Here is a 24173-nt window from a genome sequence, read left to right as displayed (position 1 = left end):
ACTGGGCCAAATAAATTCTGCTCATCATTGGTCCATTTGTGGCCCCATTTTTAAAATTTACTCACTCAATAAGAGAATGAACATCTGTGAATTTTCCACTGAACATCAGAACTAGAACATTACATTCCAGATTTTAATTCAGTCCTACCGTGTATCTCTAGCTCAGAGTGACTACGCTCTTGACATTTTTATCATTCTTTCTTTTATTTCCATCAGATCCAGACGTTGATCTGTTTGATTAACCTGGTTAGGTCTTTATGACTTCTCCAGAGGCGCGAGACAACCATGACGAGCCGAGCGCACTGCAGCCTGAAGGTGGGCCCGACTTCCAGCTAAATTAAGGGTTCGGACTCGGAGCGCCCGAGCACACCAGCATCTCGTCACTTAGGGATCAACGATACGGTAAACGTGAAAGCTGCAAACGTCAATGGCTTAGTGTACAAGTAAAGGAGCACTGTGTGTAGAGGCTCTCTTTAGTTTGATGAGGAGCCTAAGGCTTCTTTGAGACACAGAGAAGGTGCCCCACCACTGATGGAGTCTTTGGATCCCTTGGCAGCTTCAGACAGAGCATCTCGTTTTTACTGGTTTTACACAGTAGTGTTCCATGTAAAGTTTTTGGTTTCTGTTTAACAGAAAGAGAGAAACCAAAAATTCCCTGAAACTTTGAATATGTTCATATATTGCTACTACTATGAGTACTAATAAATAATAAGCACTGGGTTAATTCTTTTGTTAGAAATTTTCCTAATCTTCAAAATCTGATTACCATATCAACAATATTTTTTTAGAAAAAGGAAAGCATAAAATTTTAAAGACCAGATATCCAGCTGTAAGACTGCCACTTCCTAGTTGCCAAAAACATATGGCATATCCATTATTATTTAATTACAAATGTGAAATGGGAAAAAAAACATTCTCAGTATTATAGTGCACTATGAGAATGAAAGGGGAAATTATTGTTTTAATTAGCTTCAAAGAAAATTTGTGTATAATTTAAAAAAAAACTTCATATATATTCCACTGAATCTACTATTTCCCATAGTCCCTTTCTGTACCAGATTAGCATGAAAAAAGAGACAGAGATATGGTTTAAACCTCAGCAACTAAAAATTTATTTAATATGTTTTTATCTAACAATAAGTACTTATTATGTTTAAAAAATGCTGTGTTTATATATAGTATGATTTTTTTTGGTACTCGTATAAGTATAAATCCATGTCCGTGTCACCATAACCCTGAGGAATGAGAACATGTGTCCTGGGCCTCCCAAATGAGAAGACAATAAATCCACAGTGACTCAGGAAGAATGCATTTGAGGTTGACGCAATTAACAGGCAGGACCACAGACAGTTACATACACTATTTTGCAATACTTTTATTAAAATGTGACTATAAATCGTATGTTACACCAGTTAGGAAAAAGTCCAACTTAAAAAAGGAAAATTTCAATGAGAATTTTAATATCTTAAATCTATCAATATTCACTGAAGATCAATCACCTTCTGACAGCCTGAGACAAGGAGGACAGTTGGAAACCATAACCCTCAAGAAATCATCTGTGTGGACCCAGGGTACAAACCCGGTGTTTTTAAAAGAATAAAGAGAAACAAAGCAGAATGTGCTAAATTGTACATCAGTCTTCTTAGGAGTAAGAAGAGATTACATAGAATGCAGATCCAGGGCAGGAATTTCACAATGGGACAAAACCTGGGCTTTGAAAATACAGCTGGCCCAGGCCTAGACGGCATGCCAACATGGCTTTCAGTGGACACAGAGTGGAAACAGTGAACAAAGTATGATCAGATAGGTTTCCTAGTATCCTGACCCAATTTCTATACCCATACACTACATAAGGGAATCACTCACTGTCCCTAAAAAAAGCAAGAACAGGATTACATTAAAACTCAATGGAAATTATTACTTCCCTGAAAAGCAGATTTTGACATTAACATCACATTTCAGAAACAGTTCTAAATAGAATTAGGTTTGCCTCATAGGAAACTGCCAGTATTTGATGGTTTTTAACCTACGTGTTGATTTCACAGGCTTCAGCCTTGTATCTTAGAACGTATCAGTGGGCATCATGATGGTTCTGAAGGGAATGAAGGGCCTGCTGAAAGAGAAGGCAGTCGTTCTGCAGACCGCTGGCATCACCAGGAGGCTGACCTGCCTCATGAGGAGCGTGGCTGCCCGCCTGTTTCCTCCAAGCACGAGGGAGAGGGCAGCACAGGGCTGGTGGGGCACCCCTTGGTCTGAAGCTCACAGTGGGATCCTCGAGCAGCCCAGGGCTGAGGGGAGATATCTTGGAGAATACCGGGTAAACCCTCTATTTCTCCCATCAGCGCTCTGTGGCATAATGAAATGTAAACTTCTTGTTTTTCATCTGTTAAAATGGATCACCAAATTGCTTTGATCCAACTTTACCAAAATTACTTCAGAAAACTTGTAAGTTTCCTGAAAATTCCTCAGAAAAATTTTAAACCTGGACTTTTATAAGCAACTACCAAGACATCATGAATATAAAGAAAGTCTCACAAGAAGTCAGTACTGTATAATGAAACTGTATGAAAGTTGGTAATTAAGCATAATTGAAGGCTGCAGTGAACATATAGGCCTTTGTTCTCTTTAATTCTGGTGCTGACTGGGAATTAAAGATAAGAGCTTAGGGCATATTTTAGTCAGAGTCCAGATGTATAAGCTCCAGTGTTCTAAAAGCAATTTAAGTGAAATAAAAGAAGAGAATGGCCAAAAATATTCTAGATGCCTGCCAAGGGAAAACACCTACCTTCTGAACATTTAGCATATTTGATTGATCATAGTGGGGATCACTTACTCACTGACTTCAAGGAGAGTTAAGAGAGCAGGTATTCTTATACCCAAGATCTGACTGAACTACTGAACTAAATGGTAGCCCCACAAAAATCCTTAAAAATTAACTTGTCATATTAAACAACAATGTACTAACACACGAAAAAACAATTAGAACATTCATACTAGAAAAGGTATAGTTCACCTTCTCCACAGAATTCAATTTGATCTTATTTGTATATAGGAATGAAAAAGGAGGCATTCCTCATTTAATAAAGATTATCATTACTAAATCATACATTTCTGGTGTAGTAACTCAATGAACTAGTACTAGATTACATAATTACACAGTATCATTATAGTCTTTTGGGTTTCTGCTTTGGGAGATGGAGTTTATATATATATTCTTATATATATATATATATATATATGATTATATATATATATATATATGCTGTTGTTTAATCACTAAGTCTTGTCCAAATCTTCTGTTACCCCATGGACTGTAGCCCACCAGACTCCTCTGTCCATGAGATTTCCCAGGCAAGAATAGTGGAGTGGGTTGTCATTTCCTCTCCAGGGGATCCTTCCTGATTCCGGGATTGAACCCACACACATACAAAGGTGGCTCTTTACCACTGAGTCACTGTGTATGTATATATTCTTTATTCAGCAGAGTTCCATAGGAATATGATGAAAAACTACAGACAATTTAGAGATGGAATAAACAAGGAAGAAACTCACAGAAGGCAGGCGCCTCATACTGAAGCTTGAAATAAAATAGTGACTTAGATTGACAATCAGGATAAAAGAAACATGGCAGCAGTGTGATGAGGGCAGGAAGAACAAAAGCACAGGAGGAAGGGGACGTAGGTTGCAGAGTTGGGAACAGACCATGTCTAACAAAATGCAGGCCGCCTCGGAAATACCACAGGTTTCGTTCTTGACCACCACGATAAAGCAAGAAAGGGAGTCACAGGAATTTTTCAGTTTCCCAGTGCATATAAGAGTTATGCTTACACTACATTATACTGTGTTAAGTATGTAATATCATTATGTCTAGAAAATATCTGACTGCTAAAAACTGATTGCTAAAAACTAACCATCAGTCTAAGCCTTCAGGTCATAGTAACAGCATCAAAGATCACTAATCCAAGGTCAACATAAAATAAAGTAATAATAAAAGTTTAAAATCTTGTGAGAATTACCAGATGTTGACAAAGAAACCAGAAGTGAGCAAATGTTACTGGAAAAAATGGAGCTGACAGACTTGCTTGTCACAGGGTTGCCACAGTCCTTTACTTTATAAGAAATGCGATATTTGCGAAGCACTGGGAAACAAGGTCTGCCTGTAAAACCAGTGACCACAGGGCTTATTTGTAGGCAAGCTCCGAAGTACGAATGGGGAGAGGCGCCTGGCACTGAGGGGAGTGGCTGGAGCAGGGGAAGCGGGCAAGGGTCCAGGAAGCATCTCTGCGACGTGACCCGAGAATCCTCCCTGTGGTCTGAACTCACGCCAAAGGCTTGCTGTCTTCCCTTGTGTGGAGTGAGATGCGACGCCGGTGCGGCATTCCTGGTTCTCTCCCACTGGCCCTTCCATCTCTCACTGCCCCTTCCATCGCCACCCTGAAGGAATACTCCCACCTGTGCTTCCCTCCTAAACAGCGCTAAACGGGCATCTTACCTGCTCATTTTCTGCCCACTCCCTTCCCCCAGCCCCGGGACGCACTAGAACAGGAGCAGCCAAGCTCTCACACACCTCACTAGGGGCCTCCCTTAAAAGGCGCCCCTTCAGAAAGGCCTGTCTGAAAGCAACAGCCAGCCCAGACACCCTCAGGAACAGCACTTCTGCTGTGTTTTCACCAGCGCCTCCAACCTGATAAACTCCGCCTTCCCTTTACAGGTGTGTCGTCCCTGCATCCTTCGCCTCCGTCCGTCAACCCCAAATCGGAGGGGCATGAGACCAGAGGGTGCATGATCTGCAAACACGACAAGCCAGCTCAACTTTGGAACACAACAGCAGCAGATGTAGTCAGTGTTGACTGGGAGAATCAATTAATAAGTAAACTAGATGTCTTCTTGAGCATCCCCCAGAACACCTCTGCGACAGGGTTAATTGTTCCCTCTTCTAAACCTTTCTTTTGTATCATTGTGTAGCCTTTCTTTCTACATACTATGGATAACTGCATAACCTACAATATCTTCTGAAGAACAAGACTCATATAATACTTGTGTCTATTTCAATGCTCAAGAATAAAAAACACAGAGAGAAATCAAATGTTAGCTTAAAATTAAAGAATGAATCTTAGAACGAGTAGAAAACAGTCCTCTATCTCTGCAGCACACATATGCTCTAACACCTCGGCCTTCTCCCCTACTAACAGCAGAGTTTCCCCTGGAGTAGCAGACACGGTATTTCATCAGCACAGCTGTGACACGCTATGAGCAGCAGTTACTTCTGACAGAGTAGAGAGCAAGGACCCTGGTATAAAAGTGAAGCAACACTCCCTTCTTTGGCGGGGGAGGACATGCCATGTCTGCTCAGCACACTCTAGGAGCAAGCATTCTTCACAATAAAAGACAATCTTGAAGAGTAAAAAGCACCATTTAAAGTGCACTATATTCGCAAGGATAGTTTTTAAAAAGTCTCATCACAGGGCTATGCCCCGCTGGACACAATGCCCCCAGAGCACAGGGATGGAGACTGCGTCCTCCCAGACAAATACTGACCCTACCTCACAAATATCCCTGTTGCAAAACTTCCCTTGAATTATGTGAGCTTTGATTTATATGAAGTTGTTAAAATATACCACTCACATAAAATGGGAATTTCCCATAAGGGAAAAAAAGATGAAACTAGAAATAACAGTAGTAAATAAAATGCATTCCATGAAGTCCACCCTACTTTCTGGAGATGAGTTACAATTTTGGCACTGAGCTTTCCAGAAGTAAACATAAGGAGGAAAACTCAATTATACACATGATTTGCTAGTACTTAAGGCCAAAATGACAAGTTGTTTCAGAAAGGCACACCTTTTCCTGAAAGACAGACTGGAAACTGCCCCCAACCATCTCACTAGGAAGATACGATCTACGTCCAGGAACAGCACGTTGAGCAAGATCTTTACAAAAAAGACATGACTTCTCAAAGCATTCTGAGATTTGTCCTTATCGTAAAAACTAACTACAAGATCAGTCAAAATGTTACTGGAGGCGGAAAGCAGACACAGGGGGAGGAAGGTGAGCAGCTGTCCAGATGGAAGGACACCATTCACAGTCCAGCCACGAGAAATGAGTGGAAGGAACATTTACTCAGAACAGCAAACTAATCTATCAGACAAACACACAGTATCGAGATACTCCACACAGCCTTGGGTTGAGCAGCTGAAGCAGGAGTAGGGCTCACACTGCTTCATGGAAACTGAGGGGCCCAAGGGAGTTACAAGCTAGGAAGAGGATTTTCTGTCCCCTCACAGGTGAGTCAGGAGAACCATCTGCGACTTGGTCCAAACACCCCTCCCTAGAAAGTAAGCTGGAAACTTCCACACACAGATGACAAGCTGAAACCCCAATATTCTCACCTTACTTTTGCTAATGTTCACCTCGAAAATTTATGAAGTAGGAACTAGAATATACCCATTTCAGTAAGAAAATATTTGTCATAAGGCAACCACAGAATATCTAAATTGCCCATTTAATTTAGAAATACTACCCAAGTACTAACAAGATAACTTTGGTGGAAAATATATACTCACCTCCTTATGAACCTTTATAAATGGTCAGATTAAGTCAGTAAAACACAGAAGAAAGTTTTCTAAAAATAACAACCCTGAGTAAATGATGTGACTTCTATCTATCTTCCCACATGGGCGTAATTATTTAGCAGGGTTATCTGTCTATTCCATCCAACTTCCTTAAATAAAATGGTATTAAATGATCACAGGATATTATTTATACACTAGACGCCGTCTACAGATGACAAGGAGGAGAAATGGGAGAAGGCAGAAGAAAGCGTGTCCTCGGCTCAAGCAGAACCAATAGTAAGTCACTCAAATAGAACAACCTCCCACTCGTTAAAACAAGCAATCCAAGATAGAATGAACTGAAATGTTTTTCCTCCATTTTGGCTCAACAGAATTATTTCTTGTATAAATATTTTTTAAAGCAGAGAGGAGCCCATAGACACTTAATTTTTCCAAAATTGGGCTTCATTAAAAAAAAAAAAAAATCACTAACCACTGATTAAAAGAGAACTGAGAGGGGAGACCAATCAACAACAGTGACTGGAGAGCAGGCCTGCGCGACAGACACGTGACCGACACACGCTACAAAGAACACGGCTCAGAGACGAGAAGACGCACGCTCAACACGAGACGGAACATCTCAGCGCGCTTCCCTGAGAACCAACTGCCTGTTTCAGTGGTAAGATAGAAACAGAAGGTACCGTACAGAAATTCACATGGAATAAACAGCAAGGAAAACAGCTGATCCTTTAAGAAAAGAAAACACAAGCAATACCAATTTCACCAAAAGGCAAGTTATTTATTTAAAATGGATAATAACGGGACAACAACAGGAATTCATCTCACCTTATGAACAGAATCTTTTCTAACAGGAAAAATTTGAGTCTACCTAAATACGTCCAATTCAGAGTTTTTAGAAAAGGTGGTGTTCTCTCATTTAAAAGTAACCTAGTCAACCCACAGTATCTATCACTGGCAAAGTTTCAATAAAAACTGTGCATGTACACGTACATACACTTTTTCCAGGAATGTCTGCGTTTTGGATGATATTTTCATGCTTCAAGAAAAAGGGTGAGCCCCTCTAAACTGAAAGACACAAAACAATGATGATGCTTCCATACAATTTTAACATATAAATACAAAAGTTCTCCATAAAGGAGACAAGACAGACTCCAAAGGACCCTGTAGCAATCAATGGCTCATAGCAAATTAGAGCCAATATCAGGGCTGCCGTATGCCTATCCCACACTCAGACTAGATAATATCTGGTCCATTTAAAAGTGCGGGGAAAAGATTTTATCAATAAACTCAAAGATACTGTTAAAAGAAAGATGCCTAACCACAAGTTCCAAACGTCTGATGGAGAGAAGTCTGGAAAAATTTTATGGCTCAGCCATCTAAAGGAAGGAAACCCATTCACCTGAACAAAAACACTGGTGAGCCCTGGGCCCGCTCTGGGGGCCTCAACATACCCCACAGCTGGGCTGAAAATTAGGCACAATCTGGGACTTAGAATATGCATAGACTCCTCCAAAAATTGCTTCATTGAAAAAATATTAAGGTTTCAATCTAGATATTCATTAGTAACTTGAAAAAACAAGAACATTATATAGCTCCTAGAGCCTCTGATGTCCCTGTCCAGTTTAAAATCCTTTACTGGAAAAGCTGGTTTCGGGAGCACATGAGCCTTCCTGAGACGCTGCCAGTGCAGACGTTTTCTGACATTGTCCCAGACACCACAAAAGCCACTTAACAGCTCAGAAATTCTGAGTGAATTGTTTCCTCTCCTCCTATCTCCACAGTCATTCAAAGCCCAGCTGATTTCCAAGTGCTGAACTACAAATGCTATCTCTTTCTATTGTAATATGCATCTGGCTTTCACATAAGACATACTTATTATGGCTGTTTCAATTGTGATAATTGTGGATAAGCTCGTTTTCTAGATTACTATTAGCGAATTCAAAGAGTCATAAAGCTACTCTGGCTTACTATATTATAAAGAGAATTATTTATTTAAAATAGGGAATACTTTAGAATGAACTCGCAAATTAATCAGCTTATTATTTTGGAATGTGAACTGAATGTGGCTGTATTTAGCTGTTTATATTTAAGTGTACAAGACTTCTAAAATACAGTAATATACTACCTTAAAATAAGTTCATGCAAATTTAGGAATACAAAAGTTGCTCTTATACAAGCAATCACCTCAGGTGCTTCCTGGAGTCAAAAAATATGTACTTGAAATTATTTATTTTTCTGTGGCTAATGACAGTCACGCTGACAAAATTTATTAGTTCATCAAACTATAGTGCAAGAATATGAATTTATTTGTAATAAATTATCATTTTTGCATATATCAGTCAAAGCACAAGGCCTAAATACTTGCAAACAAAATGCATTATTAATTTAATTGTCACAGCCTATTTAGCTAATTTCTATTGCTATTTGCCATAATATGCAACACATAAGAGGGGAGAATCAAATTCAAAACATAAAAAGAATAAACTGATTACATTGTCCTAGAGATTAAAATATAGCAAGCTTGCAAAACTATAGCAAGGCATTAATGTTTTAAATAGGTAAGAAAAATGTTTAACTTAATTGAGAGAACAGTTCTGCCCAAAGAGACGGTTGAACATGCTGATAAAGAGTTTCTTTGTTTCCTAAGACTATTAAAAGGCATCAATTCCCTCTCCAAGGAGGTGAGGAAGGTGCACTGGAAGGAAGGAGCATTTGGTATTCATCAGGCTAGATTCTGCTCCTTACATCTTACTCTTCTCCAGCTATGGACGAATATTGGTAAATTATGCTGTGGCTGCTGCTACTGCTGCTAAGTCGCTTCAGTCGTGTCCGACTCTGTGCAACCCCATAGACAGCAGCCCACCAGGCTCTGCCATCCCTGGGATTCTCCAGGCAAGAACACTGGAGTGGGTTGCCATTTCCTTCTCCAATGCATGAAAGGGAAAAGTGAAAGTGAAGTCGCTCAGTCCTGTCCGACTCTTTGTGACCCCGTGGGCTGCAGCCTACCAGGCTCCCCTGTCCATGGGATTTTCCAGGCAAGAGTACGGGAGTGGGTGGCCATTGCCTTCTCCAATGCTGTGGCTGAGGCCCTGGCATTCCAACTCAGCCTCTCTATGCAAGAAGAGAGACTGCCCTATCGATAAGCAGATACTATAAATAAGAGGCCTGCTCAAACACAGGAATTTTAGCAGTAAAAACAATTCAATCTAATGTTGAGCTCAGAGGAACTCTGCAGTCACACTACTTAGGAGGGAATGATATAGAAGATGAGGAATGCCTTCCCATTTGAGATTCATCTCCTGATTTTAGGACAAAAAATCATGTAAATGTTAGAGAAAAAGCTAATCATACCTCAAAGGGAAGAAAGACATACAATCCTTCTCTTGCCTCTATTTAGCCTTTCTTTTTGTATCAGGGACTGAAATGAAGGGAAGTAACAGAGAGCTATCCTGGAATGCAGAGGAAAAGGCGAATGGAAAAACCAAAGAACACAGCTGGAATTTTCAAACACCTAGGATCACATTCAGAAGACATCTACTATCCTTAAGGTGCCTGCAGGATGAATATATGTACAAGGTGATGGATCCTTCATTAATATGAAACAATATGAACAAATATATTCAAATTTTTTAAATTCCTAAATAAAAACCAAAATGATACCCTTGAGTTCAAAATATATACTAGTTATACAACAGGGAAATATTTTATTTTTATCATGCAATCTAGATTGAATGTTTTCATTCAAATTTGTTTTGTAAATAAAACACCCTAAGTACCTGTCTGCAAAGATTTTCAATGTGAAATATAATAATCACCATGAGGAAGAGCACTAGAATTGGAATCAGAAAAATAACAACTCTCACACTTAACTATTTATAAGATATTGTATATTTCTCAATCTGTCTTTAATTCTGTAATATTAGAAAAATAATGCACCACTAATATAGTAATACAGGCTTCTGAAGTGGCTCAGTCAGTAAAGAATCTGCCTGCAATTCAGGGGACCCCAGTTCGAGCCCTGGGTCAGGAAGTTCCCCTGGAGAACGAAATGGCAACCCACTCCAGTATTCTTGCCTGGAAAATCCCACGGACAGAGGAGCCTGGCAGGATACAGTCCATGGGGTCACAAAGAGCTGGACATGCCTGAGCAACTAAACCACCACAATATGGTAATATGATTAACGAGATAATGCAAGTAAAAGCAACAAGAGCACAATAACTACAGATGTTTTGTTTCTTAAGTGCTTATAAAACATAACTTTGACAAGTCCAAAATTACAATTTAAATAATAAAAAAACTTTCAAATTTCAAGAATAATGCATCCAGGATCTCCCTAACACATAAATATTGTCTCAAATTAAATATAATGTGACAAAGAAAAGTATGAGAAACCTAAAGGCAGAAAGCAGGCATACATAACATTCCAATATTCTGACATAATAGACATGTCCAAACAAAAATGCTTAAGAAAATAATATGCCACCAATAGAAAAGTCCAGTTAAATTTCTTGTGAATATAGAAAATACTGATGAGTATTTCAATTTTTCTTAATTTATTAAATATTTACAAATATGGCAGAAGAAGCCATAGGCTACAGTGTGACAGAACAAACTGCATCATGACTGGCATTTTACAACCGTATTGAAAACAAAAGTTTAAAGGAGTGTCTGCAGAATTTCACATGCTGTCTTTGAGCATCTGGGGCAAGTCGGAAACCTACCAGGTCTTTACAGGCGAGGGTGCTCACACTAGTGTTGAAGGAGCTGCACCTTTTAGATTTCAAGTTTCACAAGTAGCCAGGCTCACCTGGGAGCTGACACTGCTATATCTCAGCTCACCTAATATAATTAAGTCTGTGTGACGCAGCTAATTATGATACAGCAGAAAGAAGAAAGGAAACCTGGCAGTTGATGACATCGTAATTGTAGTGTTATTTTTCATGACATGGCAACCGTAGTATTATTTGGGGGATGACACAAGATGTATTTCTTTTTCAAATCAGCAATGTTTAATTCTACAGTGTGAATTCAAAAATGTCATTTTAAAATCTCAAAACAAAAATACACAAAGTTCAAAGGAAAATAGTTTGGTTTTACATATTTATTTTAGTTCATTCTAATGCCTTCGCAGAGGTTAACTCCCTTTAATTTAGCTCTTCTGTTTCAAGGTCATTCCACAAATTGATAAAAAAAATCAAATCCTTCAAATCTTTTCCAATATGTTTAGATCAAATTTTCTAAAATTAAAATGCTGCATGAAGTTTTTATGGGAGAATGGCATAATACACGATATTCAACATGACAGTACCACTCGTATAAAACATGACGAACTGACTGGGTAAAACTGTAGGAGTCACCTCAGTAAACAAAAATCTAAAATGAAAATATACTTATCGTAATCAAAGTATTTTAAATGGATGAAAATTACCTTTCTTTTGGTGTGCCAACTCCATGTTTGCCTAATAGATGTGTATTTAAGTGTTTCTTCATAACAAATGCAACCCTAAAAAAAAAAAAAAGACAAAAAGTTATTATAGAACTAAAACATAAGTCTCAACGGGAAATATATGCAAAATTAAAAAAAAATTGACATGGATATATATATTTATAAATATATATAGTTGTAACACAAAAATGCACGTTACAATGTCACTGCATTCTAAGCAGAAAGTTGCATACAGATGGATATACTGCAATACCAGAAAACCAAAAGAAATAACTGCATTGCAATTCACTGGGTCATTTTCTCACTTGTGTATATGAACAAGGACCAAACCAACGATTTGAGCTCTTCAGTCACTGTCTTCACTTGTCAGTTAGTAAGAAAGATAAACCAACAACCTCAGTATCACACGCCCTGCCCCCGAGTCGATCCCACACTTCAATCATGAAATGAGTTTGAGAAAATGTCACTTTATTAAATATTTAAGGGACTATAAAAGAGAAAATGAATAGCCTTCAAGAAGCTTCCTTAAGAAGATGGTAATGATTTGAAGAGAGGTTCTTTAAAATGATATAGATGTTTACCATGTCTGCAACACATGCAAAAAAAATGTACTTAAGTGCCCAGAAGATATCAATAACTAAAACAAACAAAAAGTATTACCCGACATGCTATCTTATTTTACACACAAATCAGATCACTTAATTCAATTTTGTTGACATAAATATGAAATGGACAGGAATCAGCAGCCACTGAATACAGCACCATTCTTCTACTGAATGTAGTACAACACAATCTAATTATGTCGTGTGATTGTTTAAAACAACTTAGATCTCATTCCAAAGCACCAGACTAAAAGAGCTCTCTTGATAAGCGAAAAAATAAAAATTTACCGTTGTAACTTTCAATGTAAAAGGGCTTGCAAACATTTTTGTTAATTATGTATTACAGCTGTCCTTCATAAAGTTAATTACTAATAGCTGAAAGGCAACAGAATCTATTTGCATATGTACATGAAAGGCATGACATATGCAAAAATATGATTTTAATTAGCATTCTATGATATGAAGGGCTACAAATCAAATTGGCACGTTATAAGATTCTTAACATTAAACACTGAATTCATCTGGACATGTTTGCACAGACGGGCAACACAAGACCAAATAAAGTATTACGGCCTTATGGAAGAGATGGGTGTCAAAAGCCAAGACTGAAACAGTTTTTAAAAATGTAAATGTTCCTTTTCATGTCTGGTCTCTTCTGGTTATTTTCATAAAATATAGGGAACCTCAGTTTTGAGGCTAAAGTAATATTTGTATTTTTTTAATGACTGTGAGTTTATTATTCAAGTAACACATTTGTATACACTGAAAATAATATTCATTCTTTTATATACATTAATAACTATGAAGAACACATGCTTTACAACTATAAATAACCTATCACATCATCAATCCATAAATTGGAAAATCGTTATTACATATAAAGAATCAAATTATGGTGATATTAAATGCTTAGTAAAATAACAGTAACAAGACATTCTATATTTGTTTCACTTGATTTGAACAAAATAAATAATTTTTTTCATTTCCTTTAAAAAGAATACCATAATAACAGCAGTCCATTTAAGTCATGACTTTCCTACTGTCCTCTATTTTCCTATAATTAAAAAAACATAAAGCTAATAGCAAAGGGCAAAGGTTAAGAACCCAGAGTTGCAATGCACAGCTTATTTATATGGCCAAGTATAATTTAAGAGATCTGAGCTTAGAAACCACAGTGCAGTTTTAAACAGAAAAAAATTTTATTAATTAAAATGCTTCAGGTTTAAGAAATAAAAATATTACACGGCACAGGGGAATAAACTACACTACATAGAGAACGAAAGCTTCTTATAAAATTCTGACATTATCTGCTGAATGTCTATAATAGTAAATATCGTAGTAATATTTTATTACTATGGGGAAGAATTTACAATACAAAAACACAGCTCAATTGTAGTCAAATGCAGAATAGTCATTCATCCACAACCTGACATTAAGCAAATCCTTTTAATTTGGTCCAAAGTACTATCAGTGTAAAAGTCTCAATGTCTTCCTCAGTAAAACAGTTTAAGTCCAACAGGACCAACTGAACTTACCTACCTCCATGGATAATAATATTGCCAGTAATTTGAGAGCACTGATTGGAGCCTATACTTCACTGCCACCATAAGAGTATTAATACTGTAACATAATAATTGTCTTGGAAATTTTATAGTCTAGATACCACCAGAAATGGTATGGGGTGAGACGGTTGAGATGGTTGGATGGCATCACCAACTCAATGGACATGAACTTGGGCAAATTCCGGGAGATAGTGTGGGACAGGGAGGCCTGGCGTGCTGCAGTCCATGGGGTTGCAGAGTCGAACACAACTTAGCAACTGAACAAAACCACCACCACCAGAAATAAAACAAAAATAATCCTGAATCAGAAAAACCATAGGACTGAAACGCCTTGCTCCCAATGAACCCACATGACTTTACACTTTTCATTCTGTCTCCACTCATTCTCCTTCCTAGGTACCAGCAATTGGCAGGTTCTCCATGTAGGAGGCAAAATCAGACAGTTAAAGCCGTGTCTTCACAGAGCTTTCCTTCTAAAATCTGTGGCTTCTCATCAGAATGAAGCAGCACTCAGCCTGCCTGGCTCCCGCATCAATTCTGCTCATCACACGTGCACACACTCATGCGTGTACTAAACCGGATCGGCTCCAGGCAGGCACAGTCTAGGCAACCAGGGTGAGTAGGTGATCAAACAAAGACAAGTCCCTACCTTGGAAACTGTAAAACCCAAGGAGGGAAACAGGACAAAAACACCACCTATGACACAGAGCATCTTAAAGAGCAAAAGGGGTGGGTTAAAAAACAAAATAGAGAAGGAAGAGCTGAAACCTCAGCAGGGGACCAGCACTTTACCTTTGGGAGACTTGGGAGCATAGTGAACATCGGGGAGCTGGGTGTTCCCCCAAGCAGGGGCAGAGGCCGCAGAGGACATGGTGGCCAGAGAGACCAGGGGCATGAGCCTGAGGGATGAAGGGCAGAGGGGACTGGTGAGGGCACTGAGCCACGCAGCCAGGGCTGGCACTCAGGTGAGAAGGAAAGTGTCTGAACGGAGGCCCACGCAGGACACACACTTCAACAGAGGCCTCCAGCTGTTCTGCTTTGAACAGACTGGGGATGGCAGCAGGGAGAAAGAGAGGGATGAACTAACTGGCTCCTGCAGTAAAGCCTGGGCAAAGGTGATGATGGTCTGCACCGAGGACCAGCACGAAAGAAGAGATCTGGTCAAATCCCAGACACACATTCACAACCAGAGTCAAACAAATCTCCACGGGGACTGCACATGGAGTCTACAAGCAAGGAGTCAAAGACAACATCAGAGATTTGGGTCTGGGGAAGCTGAGCTGGTTGGAAGGAGAATATCAGTTTGGGACTTGTTCAACGAGAAGGTCCACGGACATCCAGACAGATCTCCAACAGGAAGCAGACTCTACCGGTCTTGAGTTCAAGGGCAAGAGTCATGCTAGAAATATACACTCTGTGGCTCTCCATCTGGGCAGTGCCTTGACAATCTAGAGGAACATTTTGAAATAATAAAAAGTAGTGTTGTTTAAAGTATGATTGATTTCCAGGTATTTATAATGGCCTGGGATAGCATCGTTTGAAATTGTTTTTGGTGTCAAAAGAAAAGTACAATAGTAGCATTCTCATACTAGTTACAGATTTCTACTTTTTAGTACAAAAATTTCCTATTTGAACTTCAAACTTTAAAATCATTTTTTTCACACTGTATGGAGATACAATAAAAACCTCTTCGTTCAGTCGCTCAGATTTTGCAGATTCTCTTCACTTGTGAGTCATGAAAGATGATCTGACTTATCTATTAAAGCAAATACAATACAGAACCATGACTGGAGAGAACAGGACACACACACACACACACACAAACAGGAGCATCCCAGAGCCAGGTCTCGGAAACAGCAGAAAGAAAACATCAGAATTAAGCAAGGAGAAACAAGACATGTATTTTAAAATAAGGATAAAGGTACACTAAGAATTCTCATCACCCGCACTTGGAATTTGAAAGATTTCCCCTCTGCCTTAAAATCAGCAGTACTGGTCAACCAAAGGAATCTAGTTTCCTTTGAATACAAAATCAATACAAGCCAATCAACTTAATTTTCATCACTTTATACATATTTATAAGCAGCAGCCAATTCATATAATAAACTCCCTATGGCTGAAAAAGAAAGTATAAACAAAACCTTAAGTGATGATTCTCTGAAGAATGATCATGATCATTCCCCCATGATCATGTAAGTTTAAGATGCACAAAAATATATTATCAATAGAGTGATCTGACTTTTGGAGCAAATGTCACTTGTATGGAAGACAGTATGGAGATTCCTTAAAATCTAGGAATAAAACCAGCAATCCCACTCCTACGCATGTACCCTGAGGAAACCAAAATGTAAAAGATACATGTATCTCACTTGAGAGCCCCTTGGACTGCAAGGAGATCCAACCAGTCCATCCTAAAGGAAATCAGTCCTGAATATTCACTGGAAGGACTGATGTTGAAGCTGAAACTCCAATACTTTGGCCTGATGCGAAGAACCTACTCATTTGAAAAGACCCTGATGCTGGGAAAGATTGAAGGTGGGACAAAAAGGGGACAACAGAGGATGAGATGGTTGGATGGTATCACTGACTCAATGGACATGAGTCTGAGTAAACTCTGGGAGTTAGTGAGGGACAGGCAGGCCTGGCATGCTGCAGTCCATGGGGTCGCAAAGAGTTGGACATGACTGAGCAACTGAACTGAACTGATCCCACTGTTCACTGCAGCACTATTTACAATAGCTAGACCATGGAAGTAACCTAGATATCCATCGACAGAAGAATGGATAAAGAAGTTGTAGAACATATACACAATGGAATATTCCTCAGCCATAGAAAAGAACACATTTGAGTCAATTCTAATGCGGTGGATGAACCTACAACCTATTATATAGAGTGAAATAAGTCGGAAAGAGAAAGATAAATATCATATACTAATGCATATATACAGAATCTAGAAAGATGGTACCAAAGAATTTATTTGCAGGGCAGCAGTGGAGAAACAGACATAGAGAACAGACTTATGGACATGGGGAGAGGGGAGCAGAGGGTGAGATGTATGAAAGAGTAACATGGAAACTTACATTACCATATGTAAAACAGATAGCCAACGGGAATTTGCTGTATGGCTCAGGAAACTCAAACAGGGGCTCTGTATCAACCTAGAGGGTGGGGTGGGGAGGGAGATGGGAGGGAGGTTCAAGAGGGAGGGGATATATGTACACCTATGGCTGATTCATGTTGATGTTTGACAGAAAACAGCAAAATTCTGTAAAACAATTATCCTTCAATTAAAAAATAATAATTTTTTTATTTAAATAAAAAATGTATAGAAATTTTTGCCCTTTTGCTTGATATATTTTTTATGATTAATGAGGTATTACCATTCTGAAAATGAACTTAAATGAATAATTATTTTTATACTATAGTTTTACATGTTAATTTCCATTTTAAATGGTATAGGTATAAATGACAGATGAATGAGAGATTTTTAATACTGCAATAAGCGTGCATTTCTCCCAGTGACTTCACAGCACCAAAGCAATGGCTTCTGAAAGATGTCCACATCCTAATCTTGTGAAACCTCTTAGGTTACATGGCACACAAATGGAATTAAGGTTGCTAAACAGCTGGCTTTAAAATAGGAAAATGATCCTGTATTCTCTGGGTGGACTCAACATAATCTGTATCCTTAGACACAGAAGAAGTAGACAGAAGAAAGAAGCTAAGAAAGAGACACGACCATGAGGGCAGGATCACAGAGATGCTAAGCTGCTGCCTGGGAAGACAAAGGACTTGACCAGAGCCAAGGAATGCAGGGGGTCTCTAGAAGCTGACACTGTGAACAACCTGCTTCCTAACAACCAGCTCCCAAAGCGCTCATTACCGAGGCTCCCCCTTCTCAGTGCCCCACGGAACAGCAGTGCTCTCATTCTACCATTCCTTTCACACTTACTAGCTGGCCTTCTTCTGTAAAGAACTTCAGGATTTTGCTCTTGTCTCTGTCTTGCCTGTTCTCTTTGGCTCTCTTTGAAGAAGTACTTTAAATGGAATGTTGGATTTTCACTTTTATGCCATGCTTTATAATCAGTTATCACTACTATTCTCTGTAGCTGTCATACTACCCCAAAATTGGTCAATGGAAGCCAATGGAAGCTGGCTTCTATGTCCTTTTGACACCACTCATCTTAGCATTCAGGCTCTTCCTTATTTTTTCTAGCAGATGTTCCAGGCTCACCAAGTCCCTTCCCTACTGGATCAGCCTTGGCTTCTTACTGTAAGGAGTGGTGTTGAGAAAGCAAGACCTAAATGCTAACTATGAGGATGGTTTTGGGTATCACTGAGTCCAAGCCCTCTCAATAAGCGCGAAGACTAGATAGTTGCCTGAAAAGGAAACCGAGGATCTCAAACGTAAGGCCACACTTGGTACATGAGCATTCATTGTAACAATCAGTCATATCTTTTCCTTATTCTAAAATACCTTCTAATGTATTTTCAAATGGTGTATAAATACATTTCTGTAAACGAACTGCATTTTATCTATAGAAGCAAAACTTTCTATTGCTGTCTCAAACTCTAATAACTTACTTCTGGAGCTCTTTCTCCTCAACTACTTTCAAACACTTCTGCTTCTCACTGCTGTCGACGCTGTTCCTCCTCTGGTCCTCTTTGGGTGATACTTCTACTCACACACCATCTTATTTCAAAGGTATAAATCAATTCCTGGGCTTCAGTGCATAACCTCTAAGTGAATGACTCTCAAATATGTATCTCCACCCAGGACCTTTCCCAGGGGCATTCTTTCTTGTCTGAATTGCCAATAAATCTTTAAAACATGTCCAACACTCAGTCATGATCTGCCCTCACAAAAAGGCTGCTCCAGACTTCCCTAATTCTACAACTGTGCCAGCTTCCCAATTTAATAATTACATGCTCGTGTGTGTAAGTCATCAGTTGCTTCTTCACAACTGCTCCCTCTCAAGACTATGCTTCTCTCTCTCAACCAGAGTTACCCTAGACCAAACCATTTTACTGACATGCTGTAGCTTCAAGGTGTTCTCCATTAGAATTCACCCCATATACCACCATCACGCAACCTTCCTAAAAACACGTTCATACTGCAGCTCAGCTCATAAACATTTTATGCTTCCTTTCTGAATTGAATAATGCACCAAATCTTAAGCAAATAAATATTAGTCTTCAGTCTTCATTCTGAACTAGCTATTCCTACCTTTTTGATGCACCCTCAGGAAAGAATCTTAAACTAAGGCCAAAAAATTAAAATTCTGACAAAAAAGTGAAAACACTCTATTGTGCAATAGTAGCAGCATGATCTAAATATTCTGATCAATAAGAAGTACAGAATATTTCTCAGAAGATGTTAGACTTAAAAGGGATAAAAGTATGTACACAATGTAAACCCATGTAGATATAAGTACATTTTTGTATTCAGACAGATACAAATATACGCAAAGAAAAGCAAGTATCAGACAAATTTGATCTGAATGAGATTTAGTTTTAGATTATTTATACTCTTTGTATTTCTACAATGAGCAAATTTTTTAAAGCAAAATGATGTTCACACTTTACCCAGCATTTTTATGTTTCCTCAATGGCTCCGCATTACTGAATGAGTAACTGGTGGAGGCATTATTGGCTCAAGCTGAGAGAAGAGGGAATTGAGGCTCACAGAAGATAAGTGACTTTGACTTTTTCAAGAAAATGTGGCAAAGGAGCTGAAAATGCAAAAGTAGGATTCATGCCTGGTGACCTTTCTACAGAGCTCTTCCCACCATTCGACACCTCCTGACTAATGAAAGATTATACCCTCATGGGAAACAAGGAAAAAGAAAAAGGACATACTACAGAAATAAAAGTGTTCACAAATAAAATTGGTATAGTATAATCAACACTGTTACAAATGAGTATGACGCTTTCTAAAAGGGAAAAACCAAGTAGTTGATACAGGACAGATTTTTCTTTTAATTCATTGAGATTAGAAAAGTGCTATAATATTTAAAAAGAAAATATTTATCATATAATGAGGGTACAAACTAAAAATCAATGACCTGTAAAGCAGATCAGACAAAAACAAATATGTACGATCAGTTAACAAGTATAATTATGCTCAGAAATAAATATAAAGATGCTGATCATTATTAAAACAATAGTCAACTACGATAAATTATGTTGCTTTTATTATAAACAAAATCAAGATAAAATAAAATATTGTACACTCAGTGTCAGAAATCAAGATCATGCTAATATTAGTGTGATAATGTAAAATTCACTGTACAATATTTTGAGAATCTAAATGAAATACTAAATCTTCATCTACATAACACATAAAATGAAATACATTATATACCACTGTCGATATATTTCTAAGTAGCTTCCAATTATGCTGTTTAACCATGACTTGGTGGAAAAAATTTTCTCATCCATTTGTCTTATCTATAAATAAGCACACTAACTTACAGGAATATAGAAAAACCTGAACTTCAAATTAATTCAAATCTGTCAAAAAATTTACCTTGAAAGTAAAGGAAAAATATACAGTTCTATGATATTTGCTTACTCAAAAATTCAGAAGTGAACAGGTATTAAATAACACTTAAAAACTACATTTCTCAAACTATCTTACCAAGTCATTGCTAAGCCAAACCAAGTATGACTTTCATTGTTTCTCAAGTATCTTCAGGCAGAATTTCTCAGAATGCTATTGTCTTTATGGTTATAATTATCACACAGAACTGACTACTTACAAATTTTATGTGTTTACCCTTATATTTTACATAAGGAAACTCCATTCAAAAACAAATTATAAACATCCCCAAATTTAAAACTACCAAGAATCCTTTAACATTTAACATTATAATTGTTATTTTCTTAAATGTCTCTGATTCTTCATGAAAATAAATATTATGTTTATTGAAATTCCCAATAAAGAAACAAAACTTGGAAAACCTTGGTTCATTCACAAGAAAGAAAGACTTTTCTAAGTGTCATAACTCTTCCAAAAGTAAGCATTCTGTGTCCAAGAACCAGCAGTGAGTTCTTAGATTTTATAAAATATTAGTTTCAGCAACCAGAAACAGTGTTCCCGAGACACTGTGAGGTGCTGGCACAAACACATACATTCACTCACACACCACCCCGGCACAAAGGAGCAAGGGGAGACTTCAGCGAGTTCTTACTCCTTTATTTCTGGAGTTTATCTGCTCAATTATTGCAATTATTAGTATTGTCAAAACTATAAATATTATACCCCAAAGACCTTACTATTACATTCAGTTCAGTTGCTCAGTAAGTCTCCAACTCTTTGCAACCCCATGAACAACAGCAGGCCAGGCTTCCCTGTCCATCACCAACGCCCGGAGTTTACTCAAACTCATGTCAATTGAGTCGGTGATGCCATCCAGCCATCTCATCCTCTGTCATCCCCTTCTCCTCCTGCCTTCAATCTTTCCCAGCATCAGGGTCTTTTCCAAGGAGCCAGTTCTTCACATCAGCTGGCCAAAGTGTTGGAGTTTCAGCATCAGCATCAGTCCTTCTAATGAATATTCATGACTGATTTCCTTTAGGATGGACTGGTTGGACCTCCTTGCAGTCCAAGGAACTCTCAAGAGTCTTCTCCAACACCACAGTTCAAAAGCATCAGTTCTTCAGCATTGAGCTTTCTTTATAGTCCAACTCTCACATCCATACATGATTACTGGAAAAACCATAGCCTTAACTAGACGGACCTTTGTTGGCAAAGTGATATCTCTGCTGTTTAATATGCTGTCTAGGTTGGGCATAGGTTTTCTTCCAAGGAGTAAGCGTCTTTTAATTTCATGGCTGCAGTCACCATCTGCAGTGATTTTGGAGCTCCCAAAAATAAAGTCTGTCACTGTTTCTGTTGTTTCCCCATCTGTTTGCCATGAAGTGATGGGACCGGATGCCATGATCTTAGTTTTCTGAATGTTGAGCTTTAAGCCAACTTTTTCACTCTCCTCTTTCACTTTCATCAACAGGCTCTTTAGCTCTTCACTTTCTGCCATAAGGATGGTGTCATCTGCACATCTGAGGTTATTGATATTTCTCCTAGCAATCTTGATCCAGCTTGTGCTTCATCCAGCCTGGCATTTCCTGTGATGTACTCTGCATATAAATTAAACAAGCATGGTGACACTATACAGCCTTGACGTACTCCTTTCCCAATATGGAGCCAGTCTATTGTTCCACGCATGGTTCTAACTGTTGCTTCATGACCTGCATACAGATTTCTCAGGAGACAGGTCTGGTATTCCCATCTCTTTCAGAATTTTCCAGTTTGCTGTGATCCACACAGTCAAAAGCTTTCACATAGTCAATAAAGCAGAAGTAGATATTTTTCTGAAACTCTCTTGCCCTTTCAATGGTCCAACGGATGTTGGCAATTTGATCTCTGGTTCCTCTGTCTTTTCTAAATCCAGCTTGAAAATCTGGAAGTTCATGGTTCACGTACTATTGAAGCCTGGCTTGGAGGATTTTGAGCATTACTTTGTGAGATGAATGCAATTGTGCAGTACTTTGAGCATTCTTTGGCATTGCCTTTCTTTAGGATGGGAATGAAAACTGACCTTTTCCAGTGCTGTGGCCACTGCTGAGTTTTCTAAATTTGCTGGCATATTAAGTGCAGCACTTTAACAGCATCATCTTCAATGTAATATTACATTGCTGCTGCTGCTAAGTCCCTTTAGTCGTGTCTGACTCTTCACGACCCCATGGACTACAGCCTACCAGTCTCCTCTGTCCATGGGATTTTCCAGGCAAGAGTACTGAAGTGGGGTGCCAATGCCTTCTCAAATATTACACTGAAGATTTTCAAATATTAACTACATTCTTAATCATTCTGAAAGCAATCACATATTTGGGCATTTTTTTTGTTTTGTATATTTTAGCTGTTTGTAGAGAGGGAGATTACAAACCTCTTTTCTGAGCCTACCAATTTAGTTAACCCTTAAAACAATCTAATTGATGGATGAAAAACAAGAGGCGCTTTAAGTATACTTTAAGTAACTCCCCGAGATTGCACAGCTAGTGAAGGGCAGAGTCGGGATTTGAGCACAGGCTGTCTGGTCAGAGCCCACACACTATTCAGTTCAGTTCAGTTCAGTTGCTCAGTCGTGTCCAACTCTTTGCGACCCCATGAATCACAGTACGCCAGGCCTCCCTGTCCATCATCATCTCCCAGAGTTCACTCAAACTCACGCCCATCAAGTCCGTGATGCCATCCAGCCATCTCATCCTCTGTCGTCCCCTTCTCCTCCTGTCCCCAATCCCTCCCAGCATCAGAGTCTTTACCAGTGAGTCAACTCTTCGCATGAGGTGGCCAAAGTACTGAGTTTCAGCTTCAGTATCATTCCTTCCAAAGAACAACCAGGACTGATCTCCTTTAGAATGGACTGGTTGGATCTCCTTGCACTCAAAGGGACTCCTAAAAGTCTTCTCCAACACCACAGTTCAAAAGCATCAATTCTTCAGTGCTCAGCTTTCTTCACAGTTCAACTCTCACATCCATACATGACCACAGGAAAAACCATAGCCTTGACTAGACGAACCTTTGTTGGCAAAGTAATGTCTCTGCTTTTCAATATGCTATCTAGGTTGGTCATAACTTTCCTTCCAAGGAGTAAGCATCTTTTAATTTCATAGCTGCAGTCACCATCTGCAGTGATTTTGGAGCCCTAAAAGATAAAGTCTGAGACTGTTTCCACTGTTTCCCCATCTATTTCCCATGAAGTGATGGGACCAGATGCCGTGATCTTCATTTTCTAAATGCTGAGGTTTAAGCTTGGTCACTAAACCATCCTGTCATTCTTTATCTTATAAATTATAATCAGGTATTGGGCCTTATTTCACACGTCTGATGCATCTGTTTTCTTTTTTTTTTTTTCCAACTAAAAAGTTACCTGCTAAAATAAGTAAAGAAAATCATAATGAAAGGTATTTTATTTCTGAGTTCAAAAA

At 38.6% G+C, this 24173-nt stretch overlaps 1 protein-coding gene across 4 annotated transcripts in view; it reads right to left on the bottom strand.

Annotated features, from left to right (window-relative positions):
• Positions 1–24173, bottom strand: part of ZNF407 (zinc finger protein 407) — a 393000-nt gene that overhangs the window by 236282 nt on the left and 132545 nt on the right. For all 4 annotated transcript variants that reach the window (XM_025273694.2, XM_044934538.2, XM_044934535.1 and 1 more), the window contains exon 4: positions 12002–12076. In XM_025273694.2, coding sequence (XP_025129479.2) covers positions 12002–12076 — 75 coding nt within the window. The remainder of the gene's footprint in view (positions 1–12001; positions 12077–24173) is intronic.

Source organism: Bubalus bubalis, chromosome 22 (genome assembly GCF_019923935.1).
Source record: "Bubalus bubalis isolate 160015118507 breed Murrah chromosome 22, NDDB_SH_1, whole genome shotgun sequence".
Classification (NCBI taxonomy): domain Eukaryota; kingdom Metazoa; phylum Chordata; class Mammalia; order Artiodactyla; family Bovidae; genus Bubalus; species Bubalus bubalis.
Note: the sequence above shows the minus strand (reverse complement) of the source record. Positions and strands in the feature narration are given on the sequence as shown.